General features: G+C 38.7%; 1 protein-coding gene across 2 annotated transcripts; it reads right to left on the minus strand.

The window, feature by feature from the left end:
* Positions 1-342: 342 nt before the first annotated feature.
* On the minus strand, positions 343-15591 carry TRIML2 (tripartite motif family like 2). 2 transcript variants are annotated; one of them, XM_058720028.1, is made up of 8 exons: positions 15336-15591; positions 14763-15003; positions 14398-14493; positions 11615-11803; positions 10134-10274; positions 7716-7738; positions 7446-7546; positions 343-1017 (listed from the first exon to the last, which is right to left on the minus strand). In XM_058720028.1, the coding sequence occupies exons 2-8, from the start codon at positions 14949-14951 to the stop codon at positions 428-430; spliced, it is 1329 nt and encodes a 442-aa protein (XP_058576011.1). In that variant the 5' UTR covers positions 14952-15003; positions 15336-15591; the 3' UTR covers positions 343-427. The 2 variants fall into 2 exon arrangements, with proteins under 2 accessions (XP_058576011.1, XP_058576010.1); XM_058720027.1 differs by lacking the exon at positions 15336-15591 and having other exon boundaries at positions 14763-15281.
* Positions 15592-21312: the final 5721 nt, after the last annotated feature.

Genomic DNA, 21312 nt, shown 5'->3' on the forward strand with positions numbered 1-21312 from the left:
GTTTAGAACGATGTCAGGAAGTCTTGACACTGCCATTAATAGGATCAAAGGATGTCTTCATTTCACCTGTCACTGTGATGATGTCCTCAAATCTAAAGTCTTGATTATATCTAATTGTGTTTTCAGAAGTCGCTAGAGTCCTTAACTTAGTCCTATAGAGTCCAGGCTGTATTACTTCTCTAAGTTCCCAATTTTATGCTGCATATGCATTTATTGTTCTAATTAGTAGGGCCCTTCCGTTATTATCATTCATGACTCAGTTTCAATGTAACCTCTGCCACTAAATAAGTGTTGAAAGCCACATGAATGCAAACACTCTGGGATAATGAACTAGATTCCAACTCAAGTGTGAGAAATCTTTTATTGGATTACTTTATGTAGATTCTTTTACAAAGTCAAACTCTTTACTTCTGCCCCCTCTTAGATTTCATGCCAAGGAAGACTGTGGGCTAACAGTAACATCACAAGAAGAAACGGGAGGAAGGCAAATGCTAAGTGAGTCTGAATATGTGACTCCACTTGGGATACAAAGAGAAAATATGGGCCTGAGAGCTCCTTGGAAGGTGAGGGAAGAGAAATTATAAATGAGGGATCTGTTTGCCACATCATAGAAGGATATCTGCCCAGACTCACAGTCTAGGAAGACTCCAACTTTGTGCATCTGCTCTCCTCTCAAGGAGACCCTCTTCAGAGGGGGAAACGCCCAGAAGGTATAATTGGTTCCCATCAAAGAACCCATGAGCAAGACTTTATTTCCCGAAGCGGTGGGTAGATCACCATGTCTGCTGGCAGAATCTTCAGATACCCCCAACTGCCACTTGGTGGCCTTCTCCACATCCACCTCCCAGTAGTGCCTCCCTGAGGTGAAGCTTTCCACACCCAACACGGTGGCACTGAAGACAAATCTTCCTGGGCTGCGAGGCACGTCCTGCTGGACATTTCTGAGATGCATGCTTCTCAGATCCTCAGATAAGACCAAACAGGGATTAGCTGTTTTAGGATCCAAAGTGACAGCTCCTGCAGGGAGAGAGAAACTCAGTTAAACTCAGTGAGAGTTGTCCATGCCCACACCACAGACTATTTCTAACATGCAGAGGCTTGCCAATGAGTGGGCTCGTGTCGCAGGCACAGATATGGAAGAGGCAATCCAAGAGTTCAGGACAGGTAACCTCTGAGCTTTGTTTCAAGAAGTGGACACCAGAGAAGAAAGTGAGATAATGGAAGGAGATGCAATCTGAGGAGGAAGAACAAAGAATAATGGAACACACAGAGGTTTGGAAGTACCTGTCAAACCAGAAAGGAATTTGAGCAGGCTGTAAAAATGGCATCCAATCCTACTTAGGTATCACCTGGGACCCATCTCTACTCCTCTGAAGATCTCCAAGCCTGGAACTCCAAGATCTATTCCCCTACAGAATCATCAGAATCTCCTAACAGATCAGGCTTTTCCCTGTGACCGGCTGTGATTCCCTGTAACTGAATTGCTCTCATCTTAAATATCACCAGAGTGTGACCCGGATGCCTATAAATTGTTGCCAGCAGGCCCTTGATATTGAGTAAATCAAAAGAACATATTAGCAGAGGCTAGAAGACCTGAAGGAATCCTCCAGAAAAAAAAAAAAAAAAATCAAGCTGAGAACAAGAAAGCTCAATGTGATTTCTTATACTTGGATGAAAGTAACACTTGCCTTCATACCTCAAACTGTTCCTTCTCTTTATCTCTTTCTCCTCAACCGTTTCTCAGGGCTAAATGGTGGGTCGTCCTTTTCACTACATGCACTCTTTCTCCCCAGGTTACTTCACCTAGCCTCAGTTTTAAATATCTTCTATATGTTCATGGCTTACTTCATGGAGAAGTTGCGAAATACCAGTTCGAAATAACACAAGCATTTAACACATACTGTGCCCAAAATGGAACTTCAAAACTACCCCTTTCTAGTTTCTACTTCAGTTAACAGCATACTTACTTCTTCAGTTGCTAAAGCATAAACCTGGAGTAGTTCCTTATTTCTTACTCTAATTTCTAATCCAGCAGAAAGTTTTGATGCCAAATGCACTTAAAGTTCTGGAGTTTAGGCCTCATTCATATTATTAGGTGGTCTTAAAAGCCATAAGCCTTTACATTTAAATACAAGTTGTCCCAGACTTTTAGTATTTCCAGAAGATGGGCAGAAACATATGCGGACTCTCTCTACAATAACGCATATATTCATTTTTGAACTGAAAGAATTTCTAAAAATAATATCCAAGGAAAAAAGCAAAACTTTCTGTTTAAACAAATCAAACACATACTCAAAGTAAGAAAGCGCTATTTTTTTTTTAAATTTGTTTTTAATGTTTATTTTTGAGACAATGCGACAGAGTGCAATCAGCAGAGGGGCAGACAGAGGGAGACACAGAATCTGCAGCTGGCTCCAGGGTCTGAGCTGTCAGCCCAGAGCCTGACGCAGGGCTCGAACTCACAAACCGTGAGATCATGATCTGAGCCAAAGTCGGACGCTTTAACCAACTGAGCCACTCAGGCACCCCAAGAAAGCACTATTGAGATTAGCAGAAATAAACCTGAATAACTTTAGATATTGGAATTACCAGGCACTGAACTAAAATAATTTTTGCTTACAAGTTTGAAGACAAAAGAAAAGCTTAAAAATATCTACAGGATATAGAAAAGCTAAAAAGCAAGACCAAATGGATTTGACAAAGAACAAAATAGATTATCTAGAAATGAAAATTAAAGTGTCTATGACTCCACCAAAAGTCTGCTAGAACTGATATATGAATTTAGCAAAGTCGCAGGGTACAAAATTAATGTACAGAAATTGGTTGCATTTTTATACACGAATAATGAAGCAACAGAAAGAGAAATAAAGAAACTGATCCCATTCACAATTGCACCAAGAACCATAAAATACCTGGGAATAAACCTAACCAAGGATGTAAAAGATGTGTATGCTGAAAACTACAGAAAGCTTATGAAGGAAATTGAAGAAGATATAAAGAAATGGAAAAACATTCCATGCTCATGGATTGGAAGAATAAATTTTGCTAAAATGTCAATACTACCCAAAGCAATCTACACATTCAATGCAATCCCAATCCAAACTGCACTAGCATTCTTCTCAAAGCTAGAACAATCCTAAAATTTGTATGGACCCACAAAAGACCCCGAATAGCCAAAGTAATGTTGAAAAAGAAAACCAAAGTGGGAGGCATCACAGACTTTAGCCTCTACCACAAAGTTGTAATCATCAAGACAGTATGGTACTGGCACAAAAACAAACACATAGACCAATGGAATCGAATAGAGAACCCAGAATTGAACCCATAAATGTATGGCCAACTAATCTTTAACAAAGCAGGTAACAGTATCTGATGGAAAAAAGTCTCTTTAACAAATGGTGCTTGGAGAACTGGACAGCAACATGCAGAAGAATGAAACTAGACCACTTTCTTACACCATCCACAAAAATAAACTCAAAATGGATGAAGGGCCTAAATATGAGACAGGAAACCATCAAAACCCTAGAGGAGAAAGCAGGAAAAAAACCTCTCTGACCTCAGCCGCAGCAATTTCTCACTTGACACGTCTCCAAAGGCAAGAGAATTAAAAGCAAATATGAACTATTGGGACGTCATCAAGATAAAAAACTTCTGCACTGCCAAGGAAACAATCAACAAAACTAAAAGCCAACCAACGGAATGGGAAAAGATATTTGCAAATGACATATTGGATAAAGGGCTAGTATCTAAAATCTATAAAGAACTCACCAAACTCCACATCCAAAGAACAAATAATCCAGTGAAGAAATGGGCAGAAGACATGAATAGACACTTCCCTAAAGAAGACATACAGATGGCCAACAGGCACATGAAAAGATGCTCAATGTCACTCCTCATCAGGGAAATACAAATCAAAACCACACTGAAATACCACCTCACACCAGTCAGAGTGGCTAAAATGAACAAATCAGGAGACTATAGATGCTGGAGAGGATGTGGAGAAATGGGAACCCTCTTGCACTGTTGGTGGGAATGCAAACCGGTGCAGCCACTCTGGAAAACAGTGTGGAGGTTCCTCAAAAAATTAAAAATAGATCTACCTTATGAGCCAGCAATAGCACTGCTAGGAATTTACCCAAGGGATACAGGAGTGCTGATGCATAGGGGCACTTGTACCCCAATGTTTATAGCAGCACTTTCAACAATAGCCAAATTATGGAAAGGGCCTAAATGTCCATCAACTGATGAATGGATAAAGAAGATGGGGTTTATATATCCAATGGAATACTACTTGGCAATGAGAAAGAATGAAATCTGGCCATTTGCAGCAACGTGGATGGAGTTGGAGGGTATTATGCTAAGTGAAATAAATCAGTCAGAGAAAGCCAGATACCATACGTTTTCACTCATATGTGTATCTTGAGCAACTTAACAGAAGACCATGGGAGGGGAAGGAAGGGGAAAAAAAAGTTACAGAGAGGGAGGGAGGCAAACCATAAGAGACTCTTAAATACTGAGAAAAAACTGAGGGTTGATGGGGGGGTGGGGGAAAGGGGAAAGTGGGTGATGGGCACTGAGGAAGGCACTTGTTGGGATGAGCACTGGGTGTTGTATAAATAAACTGAAGTGTCTATGGACGATTATAAGAAAGCTATATATCAATATGCCTCATTAACCTATATACCAAAATTCTTTAAAGTATTAGCACATTGAATCCAGCAATATATAAAATGGATAAAACATCATAACCAGGTTTACTCCTGGAATGCAAGCCTGGGCCAACATATGAAAAAATATATTTACCATATTAATATATGAAGAAAAAATATGCATCTAATAAATTCAACATTTGTTCACGATACAAAGTTTTAGCAAACCAGGAATAGAGGAAGAACTTCCTTAACTTGATGAAAGGCAACTACAAAAACCTACAGCTAATGAAAAGTTCAAGGTGAAAGACTTAATGCTTTCTTTCACCCTAAGATCAAGAACAAGGCAAATGTTTCTCAGTGCTCCTATGTGATATTATATTTGAGGTCATAGCACCAGTACAACAAGGTGAGAAGAATACAGAAAGGATTACATATTGTAAAGAAATAAAACTGCCTGTACTAATAGAGCACCTGACTCTCTTTGCAGAAAATCCCAAAGAATCTATAAAAAAGCCACCAGCTCTGAATGAGTTTAGCATAGTCATAGATGCAATGTCAATATATACAAATTATTTTTATATATAAGCAATAAACTAGAAATGAATAAAATTTCAATTAGAAGTGTGTATAAGAACTAAAAACTATAAAATACTTAGAGACCCATCTGATATGCATGATATTTGTTTGCTGAAAACTTCAAAACATTGATAGTGAAGCAAACCTAAAAAGAAATATGTCATCTTATCCCTAAATTAATCTATACGTTCAATATAACACCATTTAAAATCTCAGGGTTTTTTTTGTAGAACCCAACAAGCTGATTTTAAAATTTATGTGAAAAAGCAAAGGATCTAGAGTAGGCAAAATTATTTTTATAAGAACAAATTTGGAAAACTCACATGCCAATTTTAAGACTTCCTATAAAGTACACATTCAAGACAGTGTTGTATTAGCAAAAGGAAAAACACAGTGATCAATGGACCTATTAGAGTCAATACAGACCTGCTTAAACGTGCCAGCTGATTTTCAACAAAGGTGCTAAGTAAATTTAATGAATAATATCTTCACCAAATAATGCTGGAACAACATGAACAAAAAAGGATACATACATGAACAAAAAAGGAGCGGGTGGGGAGTTATACCAGATCCTGAGTCATACACACATATGACTCCAAAAGAATAACAGACATAAATGTAAGAGCTAAAGCTTCAAGAAAAAAAAATCTCTATTTGGATACTAAAATACTTCTTAGCACACAAATAGCACAAACCATAACAGAAAAAAAAGTTGGTAAGCTGAATTTCAAAATTATTTGCAATAATCAAGATATACAAGCCACCCAAGTGTGCACCAACAGATGAATGGGTAAAGAAGAAGTGGTAGATATACACAATGGAATATGAGTCAGCCACACAAAAGGATGAAATCTTGCTATTTGCAACAACATGGATGTAAATAAAGACTATAATGCTAAGTGAAATAAGCGAGTCAAAGAAATACAAATACCATGATTTCATTCATGTGGAATTTAAGAAACAGAACAAATGAACAAAAAGAAGACAAACTGAAAAACAGACTCTTAACTATGAGAACCAAACTGATGGTTACCAGAGGGACGCAGGTTGGGGAAGGGGTATAACAGGCAATGGGGAATAAGAATACACTTCGCATGATGAGCACTGAGTAATGTACAGGCTTGTTGGATCACTACTTGTGCACCTGAAACTAATAAAACACTGTGCACTAACAACATTGGAATTAAAATTAAAAATTTAATAAAAAAAGAAAATATAAATCACAGAGTGGAATAAATATTTGCAAAACGTGTCTGATAAAGAACTGGTAAATATTAATCAGAAAATATAAAGAAATCACAAAACTCAATAATATACAACAAAATTTTAAAAATAGGCAAAATGTTTATAGATATACTTCAAATAGATATAATAAAGTACAAATAAACATGAAAATATGCTCGACATCCCTAGTCATTTCAGAAATGCAAATTAAAATTTAAAGTGATATATAACTACGTATCTATTAGGTCAGCTTTAATTAAAGAAAAAAAAAGTGACACTACCAAATGCTTATGACGATGTAGAGCAACTGAATCTCATACATTAACAGTGGGAATGCAAAATGGCACAGCCAATTTGGAAAACAAATTTTACAGTCCCTCTCCTAGATATGCAACCAAGAGAAAGGAAGTCATGTCCACTTAAAACTCTCTAAGCAAATATTTATAGCATATATTTAGAAATAACTCAAGTGGCCATGGAACTGCAAGAGAATAAACTGTGGTCTATTCATTCAACGGAGTACAACACAACAACAAAAAAGAATAAACTACTGATACACACAACAAACTTGGATATGCCTCTCATGCTTTACGCTAAGTGAAAAAAGCCAGACTCAAAAGGCTACCTACTGTATGAATCCACCTGCAGGACATTCCAGAAAAGGCAGTGGGGCAGGAGATAGAAATCTTTCATTATACATGTTGACATTTTTTCCCCTAGAAGTTTAATTTTTTTTTTTTTTTAATTGAAATCTGCTTGCAATCATGTTTCAGGGTTGAAAACTGGGAAAGGATTTGCACAGGAGAGCCTTTCAACATAAGAGCATACAATTATTTTCTTGATAACTATCCAATGTGCATAGCATTATTAAACTCTCCAGTCTTTTTAAATCCTTAAGCTCTTTGGAATCTACTTGTATTTACGGTAGGATGTTCGCTGGATTTTCCAATACAAAGTCAAGTGCCCTGTAATCATGGAGGTGTGTCGACTTACTTTGCAGAACTTTGAGCATTCTGCTCATTCCTGTTACTTGGCATAAACTCAGGTCCGTGATTTGGGCTTGCTCCAGACACTGAAGCAGTAGTGACTCACTCCTATTAAAAAAAGGACAGCCTGTTATCTGTGCAGACGCCAGGCCCCCCACTATTCAAAGGATGGATCTTGTTACATGACCTCCCGATCCTTACCCCAACATCCCTACTCCTGGGTGCTCGTGTATCAGACCTTGACTCCCACCCCAATGTTTCCAAAATGAAAACTTACCTTTTCAAAGAAGATCCTGCATTCTGCAGGGTGAAAAAGAGATAAGGTTAGTATCTGAGCCACGCCTCTTGTGAGTTGTACCCCTGAAAATATCTTCTCATAATGAAACTCAATTTCTACATAATTTCCTCAGCTTCATGGTACTAATTATCAGATACCAAATTTTAACACTGAATGGTAGAAGTCAGAAAAAATACTTAAAATCACGGTTATATTCCCAAGGTAACTAACTATTTGGGGTTTTTGTTTTAATATTCTTACTTTTATTATTCAGGGACTATATAGTCATTTTACATGGAATTTAGAACCTGCTGAGTCAGATGATGTCTTGACAAGATTTATATTTAATCTGGATGTCTTTCTTTCCTTCTTTTAAAACTTTTTTTTAAGGTTCATTTATTTTGAAAGAGAGAGACAGAGCCAGAGATAGAGACAGAGACAGAGGGAGAGAGAGAATTCCAAGCAGGCTTTGCACTGTCAGCGCAGAACCTGATGTGGGTTTTGAACTCACAAACCATGAGATCATGACCCGAGCCGAGATGGAGAGTCCAGATGCTTGGGGTGCCTGTGTGGTTAAGTGTTCAACTTTGGCTCAGGTCATGATGTAATGACTGCAAAATTTATCACATCATACAATTATAATACAATATTGTTTTATATATTCATTATACCATGCATTAGATCTCTATTGTTTATTACTATTCATTACAAGTTTGTGCCCTTAAACACCATCACTCTTATCAACGATCTGCCACCCTATTCCATTCTCCAGTAAGTACCCTTTTACTTTTGTTTTTTTAAATAGGTTTAAGTTTTTTTAGATTCCACATATAAGCAATATTGTACAATAGTTGTATTTCTGACTTACTTGCTTAAGCACTATGTGTTCAGTCTATCCATGTTATCACAGATGGGAGGATATTTTCCTTTCTCATGGCTCAGTAATATTCCATCATTTATATGTACCACACCTTTTTCATTCATTTATCGGTTAATGGACATTTGGGTTGTTTCCAAACATGAGTATGTGTATCCCTTTGAAATTCTGTTTTCATTTCCTTTGGGTATAGGCACACAAAGGGAATTGCTGGATCATATGGAAGATCTATTTCTCATTTTTTAAAATACTTCCATATTGTTTTCTACAGCGGTTGGACCAATTTACATTCCCACCAACAATGTTTAAGTACTCCGTTTCACCACATCCTCACCAGCACCCATTGTCTTTTATTGATGATAGTCATTCTAACAGTTGAGAGGGTCTATCTCATTGTAGTTTTTTATTTAAATCTTTATTTTTGAGAGAGGAGAAAGGGAGGGAGGGAGAGGGAGACAGGGAGAGGGGGAGAGGGAGTGGGGGGAGAGAGAGAGAGAGAGAGGGAGAGAGAATCCCAAGCAGGCTCTGTACTGACAGCATGGCTCGATCCCATGAACCATGAGACCATGACCTGAGCTGAAATCAAGAGGTGGACACTTAAATGACTGAGCCATCCAGGTGTCCCTCACTGTGGTTTTGATTTACCTTTCCCAAGGGACATATTTTCCATTCCTCACCTCAGTCATCTTATCCAGAATAGTCATCATTTCAAACTCTGCCCATCTACTTCCTTTCTATACTGTCAATGGCAAGAGTTGAGCAGGCGCAAGGGCTTGCTAAACTGGGGACGGTGGGGGAAGCTGGGTCAGAAGCTGAGCATAACCGAGCCACACCTACTTTAACTGTCTGGGACTGGGCTCTAGAATAGAACCCAAGAGTTTATCAGCAAGTGTTTTTCAAATAAGAGCACTCCCATTGCAAATATGAGTCCAGCAGCAGCAGGATATGGATAAAGTCTTAAAAAGATAATAATTTACTAGTTGAAAGGTGATGCATTTAAAATATACAATACTATGCAAATAAATCTCACCCTTGTTTCTCCAAGGTTACTGCTCAATGTTTGTGTTACAATCTCTGCGTTTATTTTGCCAAAGTCAGTCCGTGAATGTTAATGAACATATGTCTATACATATATACGTATCCACAAAACCAAACAAAAAAGCAGTTCCGTATGTTTTCACTCCAATCAAATACCCTGAAAATACCTTTTACCACTATAGAGTTGCTTCATTCTTTTTTTCTGGTTGCAGAATATTCTATTGTATTGATGTGTCATTATTCGACTAACCAATTATTCACCCTAATAAGGGATATCTCAATTCAAATTACTGATAGTCTTAAGGTGAGAATTCATACCATGAAGTAACTCTCCCCTGTACCACGGTTTTAGATAATTCATAATGCTTTTGGTGACTGCCAAAAGCTACACAGCCTTCATGTATGTCTGCAAATCATAGAATATTCTAGAATTGACACTTAATGAGCACGGTCCACTTCTCATTTCTCAAATACTGCAATGAAGATAATTTCTGGAATCTTACCTGGAGCACCATTAGGGTGTATTTCCCACACTTCTTCTCCAGCTCTACAGTCATCTTTTGGAGGCTGCAGATGTGTCCCGAAAGCCGGCCTTCACTCTCCTTCAGTTTATTCATGTTCTCTTTCCCCAAATCGCTCAGTCTCTGCAGAATCATCTCCTTATTACTATTTTACAAGTGATAATCTCATTTATTCACTAATTCAACTACCTCTTCAATGCACTTTTCTTCCTGCCATCTCAGAAATACATATAAGTAGATATGGCCCGACAACTCCTCTGTGTCAAGGACACCTCAATAGAAGCTAGATTCTTTGACACAATATATTTGTGTTGATGTGGAAGGTATGCACATAGTCCACTTATACAGAAGACAACCTGACTCTAAAACAGATCATGTTATTTTGCTGTACAGTTTTGTCCAGAAAGTCTCCTGTTACCTTCATTAAATTAAATTTGAAATTAAAAATATAATCAATTAATAAGAAAGAATGAATCAAGCTACTGACATTTTTTATCCTTGCAAAGATGCTCTATCTAGGCATAAGAGCACATGCTCATGTTATTTTTTTTCTTAACACAAATGATGCATATTATACCCTACTTTAAAAAAAAAATTTTAATGTTTATTTTTGAGAGAGACAGAGAGTGAGCACGGGAGGGAAAAAGAGAGAGGGAGACAGAATCTGAAGCAGGCTCCAGACTCTGAGCTGTCAGCACAGAGCCCGAAGTGGGGCTCGAACCCACAAACTGTGAGATCATGACTTGAGCTGAAGTTGGTCGCTTAACCTACTGAGCCACCCAGGCGCCCCTACTTGTTTTTTATTAATAAATAATATGCTCTTGGAGAGCATTTCTTATCCATACACATACGGCTGTGTTATCTTTTCTAACTGCCCAAGAGCATTCCATTTTAAGTACATAATACAATCTATTTTGAGAGTCCTGGTTTGATGGATATAGGTTGTACTTAATCTCTTGCTATCATAAACATTACAGTTAATAATAATGCCTAATAGTCTCCACTGCATAATATGTACAAACACTATTTAAAGAGCTTTATGTAGATTATAACATTCAATCCTCACAATAGCATAAAAACCACAGGTATTTTCTCCACTTTATAGCTAAGGAAACTGAGTCTCAGGTTAAACAACATGTATAGGTTAGACTAGCCACTTAGAGACTAGTAAATAGCAGAAGCCAGGTAGGAATTTCACCAGTCTGGCTTCAAACATGACCTCTAAACCATGGCTCTATACTGGAATAATTTTACAGCATTCCCTTATCCTTGTATCTTTTTATATGCATGTAAGTATATCTGTAAGATAAGTGACCGGAAATAGAACGGCTGGCTGAATACATACATTCTTTCAATGTACGTGCGGCTGTCACTGGATGTCTCATTCTAGAATTGGCATAATGTTCAGCTCCCCTTTCCCTCATTTCCCAAATACTGTGAGCTTGCCGTTTTCCACCTCTCACCTGTAGCGTCTCCTGGGACTGCCCCTTCAGCTCTGTGGCAAAAGCCAGCACTTGATTCAGATGGTCTTCCCTCAACTTTGGGTTGAATACGCAGTCTTGTAGGCTCCGGAAGTTCATCTCTTCAACCATCAACCGGAACCTTATTCTATATTCAGACTCAATCATCTCTTTAAAATCCTGCTCTTCTCCCTTCATCACAGATATAGATAAGAGACTTCAAGTTAAACAGCAGAGATAAATATTCATGGTCACTTTCCATCTCTAACTCCAATACAAAGACAAGGGAATATCAAGTACAGGGGAAGAAACAAAATGCATACATACAGAGGGCAAAGAAAGTTTCAAGATCAACCAACATCAACATAATCTTAGAACATGCAATGCAGATGAACACATGTTAACTGACTTAGAAAACTGAGGAATCTACAATCACAGTGACAAAGAGGGGGAGGTGAGGAAACTTGGAAGGTGGGGCAAATGGATTTGGCTGATGCTTTGGATAGTGAGTATCAGGAAAGGGAAATGGTAGGGTGACACCAAAGTTGTTAGATAAAGCAACTGGAAGAAGGAGGTTGCCAAAACAGGAAAACAAGGGAGCGATAGATTGTAGAGGCAGGGAGTGTATGAGCAGCTCAGTTTTTGGATATGCTGGTTTTGATAAGTCAATCAGTCATCCAAAAGAGATGTTGAATAGAAGTTGGATGTGAAAGCCTGTATCACTTGGAATTGGGAGCTACAGACTGGCACTGGGAGTGGCCAGCTTAATGATATTTCATCTCATGAGACTCCGCAGTCAATACTTATCAAGAACCGAACCACTGCTCACCACCTCTACCACTAACCCCTGGTTCACCATCACCTGTCCCTGATAACTACAACAGTCCCCTGTCAAGTATCCCACCTCTGCTCTCACCCTCCTACAGTCTTGTCTGATCTCAGCAGTGTTTCTGTGAGAATGAAAGTTCAATCAAGCCACCCCTCTGTTCAAAACTTTCCTCGTTTCCCTATTTCATTTAAAAAAATTTTTTTAAGTTTATTTATTTATTTTGAGAGATTAAGACAGAGAGCAGGGGAAGGGCAGAGAGAGAGAGTGAGAGAGAATCCCAAGCAGGCTCTGCACTGCCAGCACAGATCCTGATGTGGGGCTGGAAACCAAGAACTTTGACATCATGACCTGAGCTGAAATGAAGTCAGATGCTTAACAGACTCAGCCACCAAGGCACCCTTCCCTATTTCATTTAAAGTCATCTGCCCTAGGGGTGCCTGGGTGGCTCATTCGGTTAAGTGGACTTTAGCTCAGGTCATGATCTCTCAAGGTTAGGTTTGTGAGTTTGAGCCCCACTTCCTGCTCTGTGCCGACAGCCCAGTCTGGAGCCTGCTTCAGATTTTGTGTCTTCCTCTCTCTCTGCCCCTCCCCTGTTGGCACTGTCTCTCTCCCCCTCAAAAATAAATAAACATAAAAAAAAAAAAAGTCAGCTGCCCTATAGATTTGGCCCCTTTATCTTCTAATCTCACCTATCAGCTTCCACTGCCTTTCCAGCCCCAACTAAGAACCTACCAGATTCTTCCCAAAACAGTATAACTCAATCCCTCAACAGCTTGAGTTTTCTCAAATGCCACTTTCTGAACAAGGTCCTGATCACTTTATTTCAAAGTATATCCCATCATGCTTCCCTCTGCCCACCCCTCCCTGAATGTATAGCATTTACCATGTAACATTCATTTTACTTATTTGGTTTACTTCCATGAGAATGTCAGTTGCACAAGGGAAATTTTTTTCCCTCTCCTACTACTGAATCTCCAACACCTAGTATAGTCCCTGGCAAAGAGTGGGACCCCAATATTTTATTTTTGAATATATGGTGGTTAATGCTGAAAAAAATGGGGATCAGCTGAAAAGTTCTTGCAGAGTCAGTCAATTCTTCTCTTCTATCATCTTCAACTAGCCATTTATTGTCTTTAAAATTGAAAGAGAGAAGAGTCAGAATCTGGATATCTGGCACAGAATAGAGTTAAAGGCTTGAGTTAGAAGGTTTGAAATCAGAAGTGAAACATGGGCATAACAGACAGCAAGCCCTCATTCTGGACAGTAATTCTCAAACTGCCTTTTAAATGGTTTTAGGATTAAAATTTTAAAAAAGGGGAGGGGACACCTGGGTAGCTCAGTTGGTTAAGCATCCGACTTTGGCTCAGGTCATGATCTCATGGTTTGTCAGTTTGAGCCCCACATCAGACTCTGTGCTGACAGCTCAGAGCCTGGAGCCTACTTCAGATTCTGTCTCCCTCTCTCTCTGCCCCTCCCCCACTCACACTCTGTGTCTCTCTCCTTCAAAAATAAATAAACTTAAAAAAGATAATAAATGGTTTCAGGATTTACATGGCCACCAACACTACATGAGATGCTCACTCGCCCATGGCACTGTTATAAACTGTTATCAATCATTAGTATCTTCCAATAAGGGTTACAAATGTCATTTCACAACTTTAAGAGTTAATTTGTATTCTTCTTACCATAAAAAAAGTTCAGGATCTTCTTATATATTCAAAAGGTAGTTGCATTCCCTTTTCTGCAAAATCTCATTTCTTTGATCATTTTTCTATTGAATTTCTAGTCTTCTGCTTATTGATGTTAGAGAGTTCTTTATTCGTAAAGAAATGAACACTTTTCCTACCAATGGATTTCAAATATTTTTCCTGGTTTGTCATTCATCTTTTGACTTTGTTTATGTTATTTGCTGTCCAACGTTATAGGTAATTCCCCAAGACTCGAGATAAGCACTGACCTGAATCATCACCATCCTTTCTTGCTCATCACCCAATATGCTTTTAGCTACTTCAAGTTTCTCCTTCAATGTGTTCAATATCTCCTGGAATAACTTCTGCAGAGAAATAGATCACAAAACTCTAGGTAAAGTAATTGCTTTAGAATAGTTAGATTTTTCACCTTGGACAACTGAAAAAGGGCCAATACACCTATGTTTTCTTAGCCTTTAAGGTCTAAATATAGTACCTGTCTAGAATTCTCTGATAAACACTGCCTAAGGGAAGTGGCCTTGCGGGATCAGAATATCGCCTCCCCTCCCCCAAATAAGTTAGTAAGAGGAGGCGGCCAGTGTTAAGAGTGCTCTGGGATCTGCAGGAGGCTCACCCTATAAACGCCAGCAGCCTCTTGTACTCCACACACCAAGTGATTCTCGTGCTCCTGAGAGTGGAAGCACTGGCCACACAGCAGGATTTGGTCATCAACACAGAACAACTGCACTAGTTCCAGGTGTTTCTCACAGTAGACATCTTCCGGGAATTTTCGCTGTAACTGGGAGCTGAGCCTCCTGGACATCCTGGCAGGTGTCCCTAGGCGAACTTTCTGCCGTGGAATACCTCCCTGCACACTGAACCATAAAAGAGTGGCGGTGATTTGGGGGAGTCACACTTGCCAACCGCGGTGTCCACCCTCAGCCAAGCATCAGATCCCCTCAGCGCAGCCGCGGCTCCTTGAACCCGCAGGTCTTCCGCAGCCAGCAGCCACGTGCTCGGGGGAGGACACACGGGACTCACACCCGTATCCTGAGATTGAGGGGGCTTCCAAGTTTTCTCAAAATTTAGCACTGGGCTGAAAATTAGTTACAAGCGAGGACACAGGACACCACTTCCCTGTAAGGCACTAGGAAAAAAAAAAAAAAAAGCAGCTGAAGAAGAAAGAAAAAGAAGAAAAGGCACTTACTAGAAGGCAGAGAGTATTAAAGCTCTGGAGGAACATCCGGGACTAGAGTGCCGCAAAGACTGGCTTCAGGCATTTAAGGACGCTCTCCCTTTCCCAGGGCTTGCACAAGCCGGAAAATGCAGCCAGCTTCCCGGGCCTCCTTAAAGGGGAGTGGCACTTGGGTGCCAAATTTAAGGGAGAGCCCGCTTTCTAAGTACGCATGCGCCTAAGTGTGAGGCACCTCAAGTTTTGTGGGCAAAGCCGAAGACATCTGTCGTCTAAGAGCTGGCCAATAAAGATATCGATTAAAAAAATAAAAAGGCACCCCCAAAAGAAAAAACAAAAATGCTAACGGGAAACTGCTTTTAAGGAAATAGAGAAAGGGATCTATAATCTCCTCCATCCCCATTTCCAGACGATTCTGATTACCTTTGAGCAACAATTCTACTGATACTCGAGGAACATTTTAATTCTATTCCTAAAAGGGATTACCCACTGAATTTGGGTAGCTTTTCACCAATGAAGAATTGCCTTGCCTTACTTCTTTTCTAACTCCATCTCCAGCCATTCATACGGTGGTGACACTGTAACACCAAGTATTAATTTCTAAAAAAAAAAAAAAAAATCCTTTATCCTGTTTACATTTGTCCCCATTCCATCTTATTAACTAGCTCTTTCGACAAACTCTTGGAACAAATCTGACAGACCTCAGAAGTCCCAGACTTCCATTTGTGGACTTACTAGCTTCCCCGCCCGCCATGATGCTCTCACTGTCACCCAAACCCTGCCATCAACTAGACCTCCTGTCTTTTCATTCCTTCTTATTTTTTTTTTTTAAATGTTCATTTATTTTTGAGACAGAGAGAGACAGAGCATGAACGGGGGAGGGTCAGAGAGAGAGGGAGACACAGAATCGGAAGCAGGCTCCAGGATCTGAGCCATCAGCCCAGAGCCCGACGCGGCGCTCGAACTCACGGACACGAGATCGTGACCTGAGCTGAAGTCGGACGCTCAACCGACTGAGCCACCCAGGCGCACCCCTTCTTATTTTTAATTTAAGACATGCAAAACACTTTTATAGTTCTGCAGTTGATTAATTGTGTATATATGATAACTTTGTATTTTGTGAGGATAAATATTAAAGCAGTTTTCAAAGTGTGGTTCCCAAGACTTAATTTGCCTTTTTTACTGTGCTAACATTTGTGCTGATAGTAGATAAAACTTCTGGCATCTTACCATTCATCAAGTAAGTAGCACCAAGTATGGTCATTTATTGTGTTTTTCAATCTCTTGCATACTCCCAGTTAATTTTTTTTTTTTACTTAAGAATAACCTTACTTTCTTGAAACAAAATAATAAATGAGCTATTAAGTACAGGATTTAATTAATATTTTGGGTGACAAAATGAAAACTTTGCACAGAGCATTTATGCTGCATTTGGGAATACAGGCGTTGTCTCAAGAAAAAAAACACTTTCTATAACTGAGTTACAAGCCATACTAGCCATGTTTTTTCCAGCACATTTTTGTTGAAAGAACAAATGAGACAAATGTGGTCATTCAGATGTAGCACTTTGGAAGATATTTTCTCAAACACTAACAGAGTGACCCTGTCATTTCAAGAAAACCAAGTGAGTGTATTAGTTGTCAATGATAAAATTCTGGCTTTGGAGAACTTGTATCCACTGTTGTAAGCTTGACAGCTTCCCAAGACTTTGACAGCTTCTTTTCTGATAAAAATTGGTGGTGATATTAACAAATGTGACTTGGTTTTTGTATAGTGAAATATGTCAACATTTGGAAAGTTTGAAAACTCAGTGAACTAATGTGTTCCAAAAGACCAATGCCTGATGTTAAGATTATGCAAGGATAAATGTAGATGCAAAGTATCAGACAGAACAATGGATTTTAATACAATAGAAAACATTCACTGGTAAATTCAGGAAGAAAAGTCCTAATTATCTGAAAAAAGCTATTAGAATGTGCTCTCCTTTCCCAACAATGTATTTGTATGAGGACAGATTTTCTTCATATATTTCAACTAAAATAGCACTGCAGTGGGTGGAACGTTGGAGCAGATATACTAGCTGTCTGATAAACCAGAAATTAAAGAGATTTGCAAAACTGTAAAACCATGCCACTTTTTTCAATTAATTGTTCAGAAGAGGATCCTCATAAAAATGTTATGTTTACTTTTAATAGTTTAATATATATATATATATATTTTTTTAAACTCAGTTTTAATTTCTAAATCAGTGACTACAGATAGATATGACACACAAAAAGCGTTTTAAGGTCTTCACCAATAATTTGGGTACAAAGGAGTCCTGAGACGAAAGTTCTGAACCATGGTCTTAGAGGGCATATTCCTGAGAAATGGGATTCCTGATAAATACACCTACAATTTTGGTACATTTTGCTGGGATCCCAACCACAAAAGTTGCACAGTTTTGTGTTCCAAGCAACATATGAGAAAGGTGTCAAACTTTTTGCTTGCTTGATAGGTGAGAAATGGTATCTTTATATATTGTCAGTTTACATTTTATTTTCACATGCTAAAAAGCCATTTTCATTTCTTTTTCTATGAACCATTTGTTTAAGCCTTTACTCAAAAACATTTTTTTAAGTGTTTATTTATTTTTGAGAGAGAGAGAGAGACAGAGCATGAGTGGGGGCAGAGACAGAGGGAGACACAGAATCCAAAGCAGGCTCCAGGCTCTGAGCTGTCAGCATAGAGCCTTATGCGGGGATCAAACCCACAAACATGAGATCACCTGAGCTGAAGTCTGAGGCTTACCCGACCGAGTTAAACAGGCGCCCCACCCTTTACTTTTTTTAAACCAGGCTTTTGGGGGCTTTTTCCTTAATTTTAAGAGATATTTATACATTGAAAAGATTGATCCCTTGTTATTACACAAACTGCAAATACTTCTCTCTACTTTGAGATTCTTCAACCTTCTTGTGGTTTCCCTTGTTTTGCTTCCCTGACGTCCTAGACCACTCAACTGAAAAGACTTATCAGTCACAAAATGAACACAAGTTTACAATTCAGCAGCCACTCCTGGCTTTATCTTACCTGACTTCTCAGCAGCAGTTACAGATGACCATGACCCTCCTCTCAGAACATTTCCTTTTGCAATCAAGATATCTTAGATCTGACATCCCTCTACTTTCCTGGTCTGCTTCTCAGCATCCTTTTTTTTGACCTTACATCCTCTTGAGATTCTAAGTTTTGGGGTGCTTCGAGGGTCAATTCTAGTCCCTTATGCTAGTTCCAGTGACTCCCTAGATAATCACATTTCCAAAACTTTAAGTACCTCTCTCCAATTTAATCTTCTACCGACACAGAACACTTCCAACTCATTGGCAATTAAATGCCTAATAAGCACCCCACATTAGCATATCTAAAGCACTATCCAGGATTTCAAACAATACCTTCCTTTCCCCAGCTCACTTTAAAACTGATTCATTTAGAAGCATAATTTAAACCGCTATCATCTCAACTACTTTGTGTTCAGCCCTGCCCCCACCCCCCATCCCCAACTCCTCAGCTCAACCAGAATACTTTTTTAAACCTAAATCAAGGTTTCTGACAACTTCCCTTTGCACTTAGGCTACAATCCAAATGGCTAAGCAAGTTCTAGATGGTTTCCCTGCCTACATATAATCTCACCTTTATCTTCCCCCAGCCATTGTCCATTCCAGTTATGATAAATTCATCTGTGCCCTTTCTGCTTCCTCACTCGGCAATGCTTTTCTGTCATGTTTTTATACTTCTAGATCCTTCTTTCTTCCCTTCAGTTCTCAGCTCAAATATCACTTCAGAGAGGCCCTTTTAGAGCTATGCAATTGGAAATACCCTCCCACTATTTATATCCTTTCGTTTTCTTTGTTATCTAATTTTATGCATGAACAAATATATTTGTTGTTCACTCTCCATCCACAAGAAATTACAATTCTTTAGAGGCCCTATGTCTGCACCTGACATACTAGATGCTCAATAAATATTTTGAAGAAATGTTTAAAATCAAACCAGCACAAAGTTAAAGGGAAACCAGAGAAAGACGGAGAGAATAGAGATTAAATATTTTTACAGGAAAAAGAGAAAGGAAAGTTGGAGAATACTTTGTTTTCCTAGAATGTTGACTATGTGCTAAACTGTTACCAACATTTATCTCATTTTTCCTAATTTCATCTTTCCCCCTCTGCCTTCGCTTTCTTATTTATTCTTTTATAAGGTTACATTTCGTATATACACTAAAACTTTCACAATATTAAGATCAAGTCTAGATATTTAAAGAAAAACATAAGGAAGGAAATGGTCTCCAGAAGAAAAATCTCACCTTTCTTTGTAATCCTGAGTATTTCCCTTCAGGGAAAAAACCAGAATAGTGGTGACTGAAGGGCTTTTATCTGTTCAGCTGCTCCCAGGACCTCACCTCTCACCATCATGCAGGAAACCTGTGAAGTTTCAAATTCTATCCATATAATAAATCTAGCATAGTGGTTATCAAACTTCAGTGAGCATTAGAATCATAGGAGTTTATTAAACCAGATTTCTGGGCTCCACCCCCAGTCTGATTTGATAGATCTGGGTGGAGTCGTAATTCATATTTTAATGTGCCAGTGACCTTGGTCAGGAGGTTTAATCTCTTTGGGTGGGTCAGTATTTTGTTCTGTCTCCAAGGTCTGAAATGGTGATACTACATTAGTAGCCTCTTATTATTATTATTTTTTTAATTAGTGATATAGGTATATAGATATAGATACTTTCCACAGGAAGAAATCCTCCTAGAAGCCATTACCCTAGAATCTCATTGTGTTTATGCCTTAGCCATGCCATTTCATCTTAAATCATTAAGTATTTTCAGTAAAGAATAATACCAGAGCTCGTTGCTAGTTTTCAGGATATTTACTAAAGAAGGTGATCATGGCATTAGTTGTGGATAGAAAAGTCAAGAGTAGAAATAACCGCTTGAGGAACGTGTCACAGGTGGGAAGTCAGGGGACAATCCAATAGTTCATAGTTGGTCTCAGTGGAGAGGAAGTCTGCATGACTTCGCACGTTTTACAGTTCTACCTCTGGAAGATGTTCGCTGCATCAGTCAATTCCCTTCTAACCATAGTAGAGTGATTTATTTATTTTTTAAAATGCTGACAGGACAATGAGAAATTCTACTGCTTGCTATCTGATTTTCCAAAACCTGGCTCCACCCTTTGGAATTTTAAGTACATCTTTTTCCTTATCTCAACACTCCCATCCACTCCCTCTTCTAAATCCACATTCCCCAGGTAGACCCCACTCATTTTTGTGTGCCCCTCCCCTTCTCAACCAGAACAATCTCCTCTATTCAATATTTTTCTTACCCCCTCCTCCTTTCTAAGCTTTGATGCAGCCAACTTCTGTGAAGATTTTATCAATTACTCTGTCATTTATTCTCATCATCCCAAGCTTCATAATTCGTAAGATTTTATTCTTACAGGAAACCTTCACAATCTTTGTCTCGAAAGGTAAAACATCAAGCAAAATTCTCATGTCTTGTAGTCTCTTAAAACCTACTCTAGGTTTTAAGTAATTAGTAAATTATTAATCCTCGAAGATTACACATTTTAATTTAAGATAATACTAGTCATTGTGTTATATAGTGTGCTAAAGAATTTTTTATAGTGTGCTAAGGAAAGTTTATATATCCCACAGTCCTGTGAGGCAGGTGGTATCAGAATACATTTTACAGCTGATAAAGCTGATGATTTAGAGGTTAAGTAATTGACCCAAAGCAGTAACAGAAATTACAGATCTAGGGTTTGAGTCACAGCCTGTCTGATGGCAAATTTCATGATACTTCATTACCTCTATTAAGCATTAATCAAGTACCTTGCCAGTTTAAAAGAGAAAATGCCTCAAGTTTGCATTACAATTTACCACAAGATTCTTCTATAGGCCTGCAGTAACAACATTATAGAGAGCACAGATCATTTTAAAGTGTTAAATTTTTACA

The sequence above is a fragment of the Neofelis nebulosa genome, chromosome 3 (genome assembly GCF_028018385.1).
Source record: "Neofelis nebulosa isolate mNeoNeb1 chromosome 3, mNeoNeb1.pri, whole genome shotgun sequence".
NCBI classification, from domain to species: Eukaryota; Metazoa; Chordata; class Mammalia; order Carnivora; family Felidae; genus Neofelis; species Neofelis nebulosa.

Excerpts from the sequence above, each read along its gene's own strand:
- TRIML2 (XM_058720028.1), bottom strand. The coding sequence starts at position 14,951 with ATGTCCAGGAGGCTCAGCTCCCAGTTACAGCGAAAATTCCCGGAAGAT. Across the intron at positions 7,739-10,133 it reads ACACCCTAATGGTGCTCCAG|AATGCAGGATCTTCTTTGAA; the intron begins GTAAGATTCCAG and ends TTCACCCTGCAG. Across the intron at positions 1,018-7,445 it reads AATGCTCAAAGTTCTGCAAA|GAGCTGTCACTTTGGATCCT; the intron begins GTAAGTCGACAC and ends CTCTCCCTGCAG.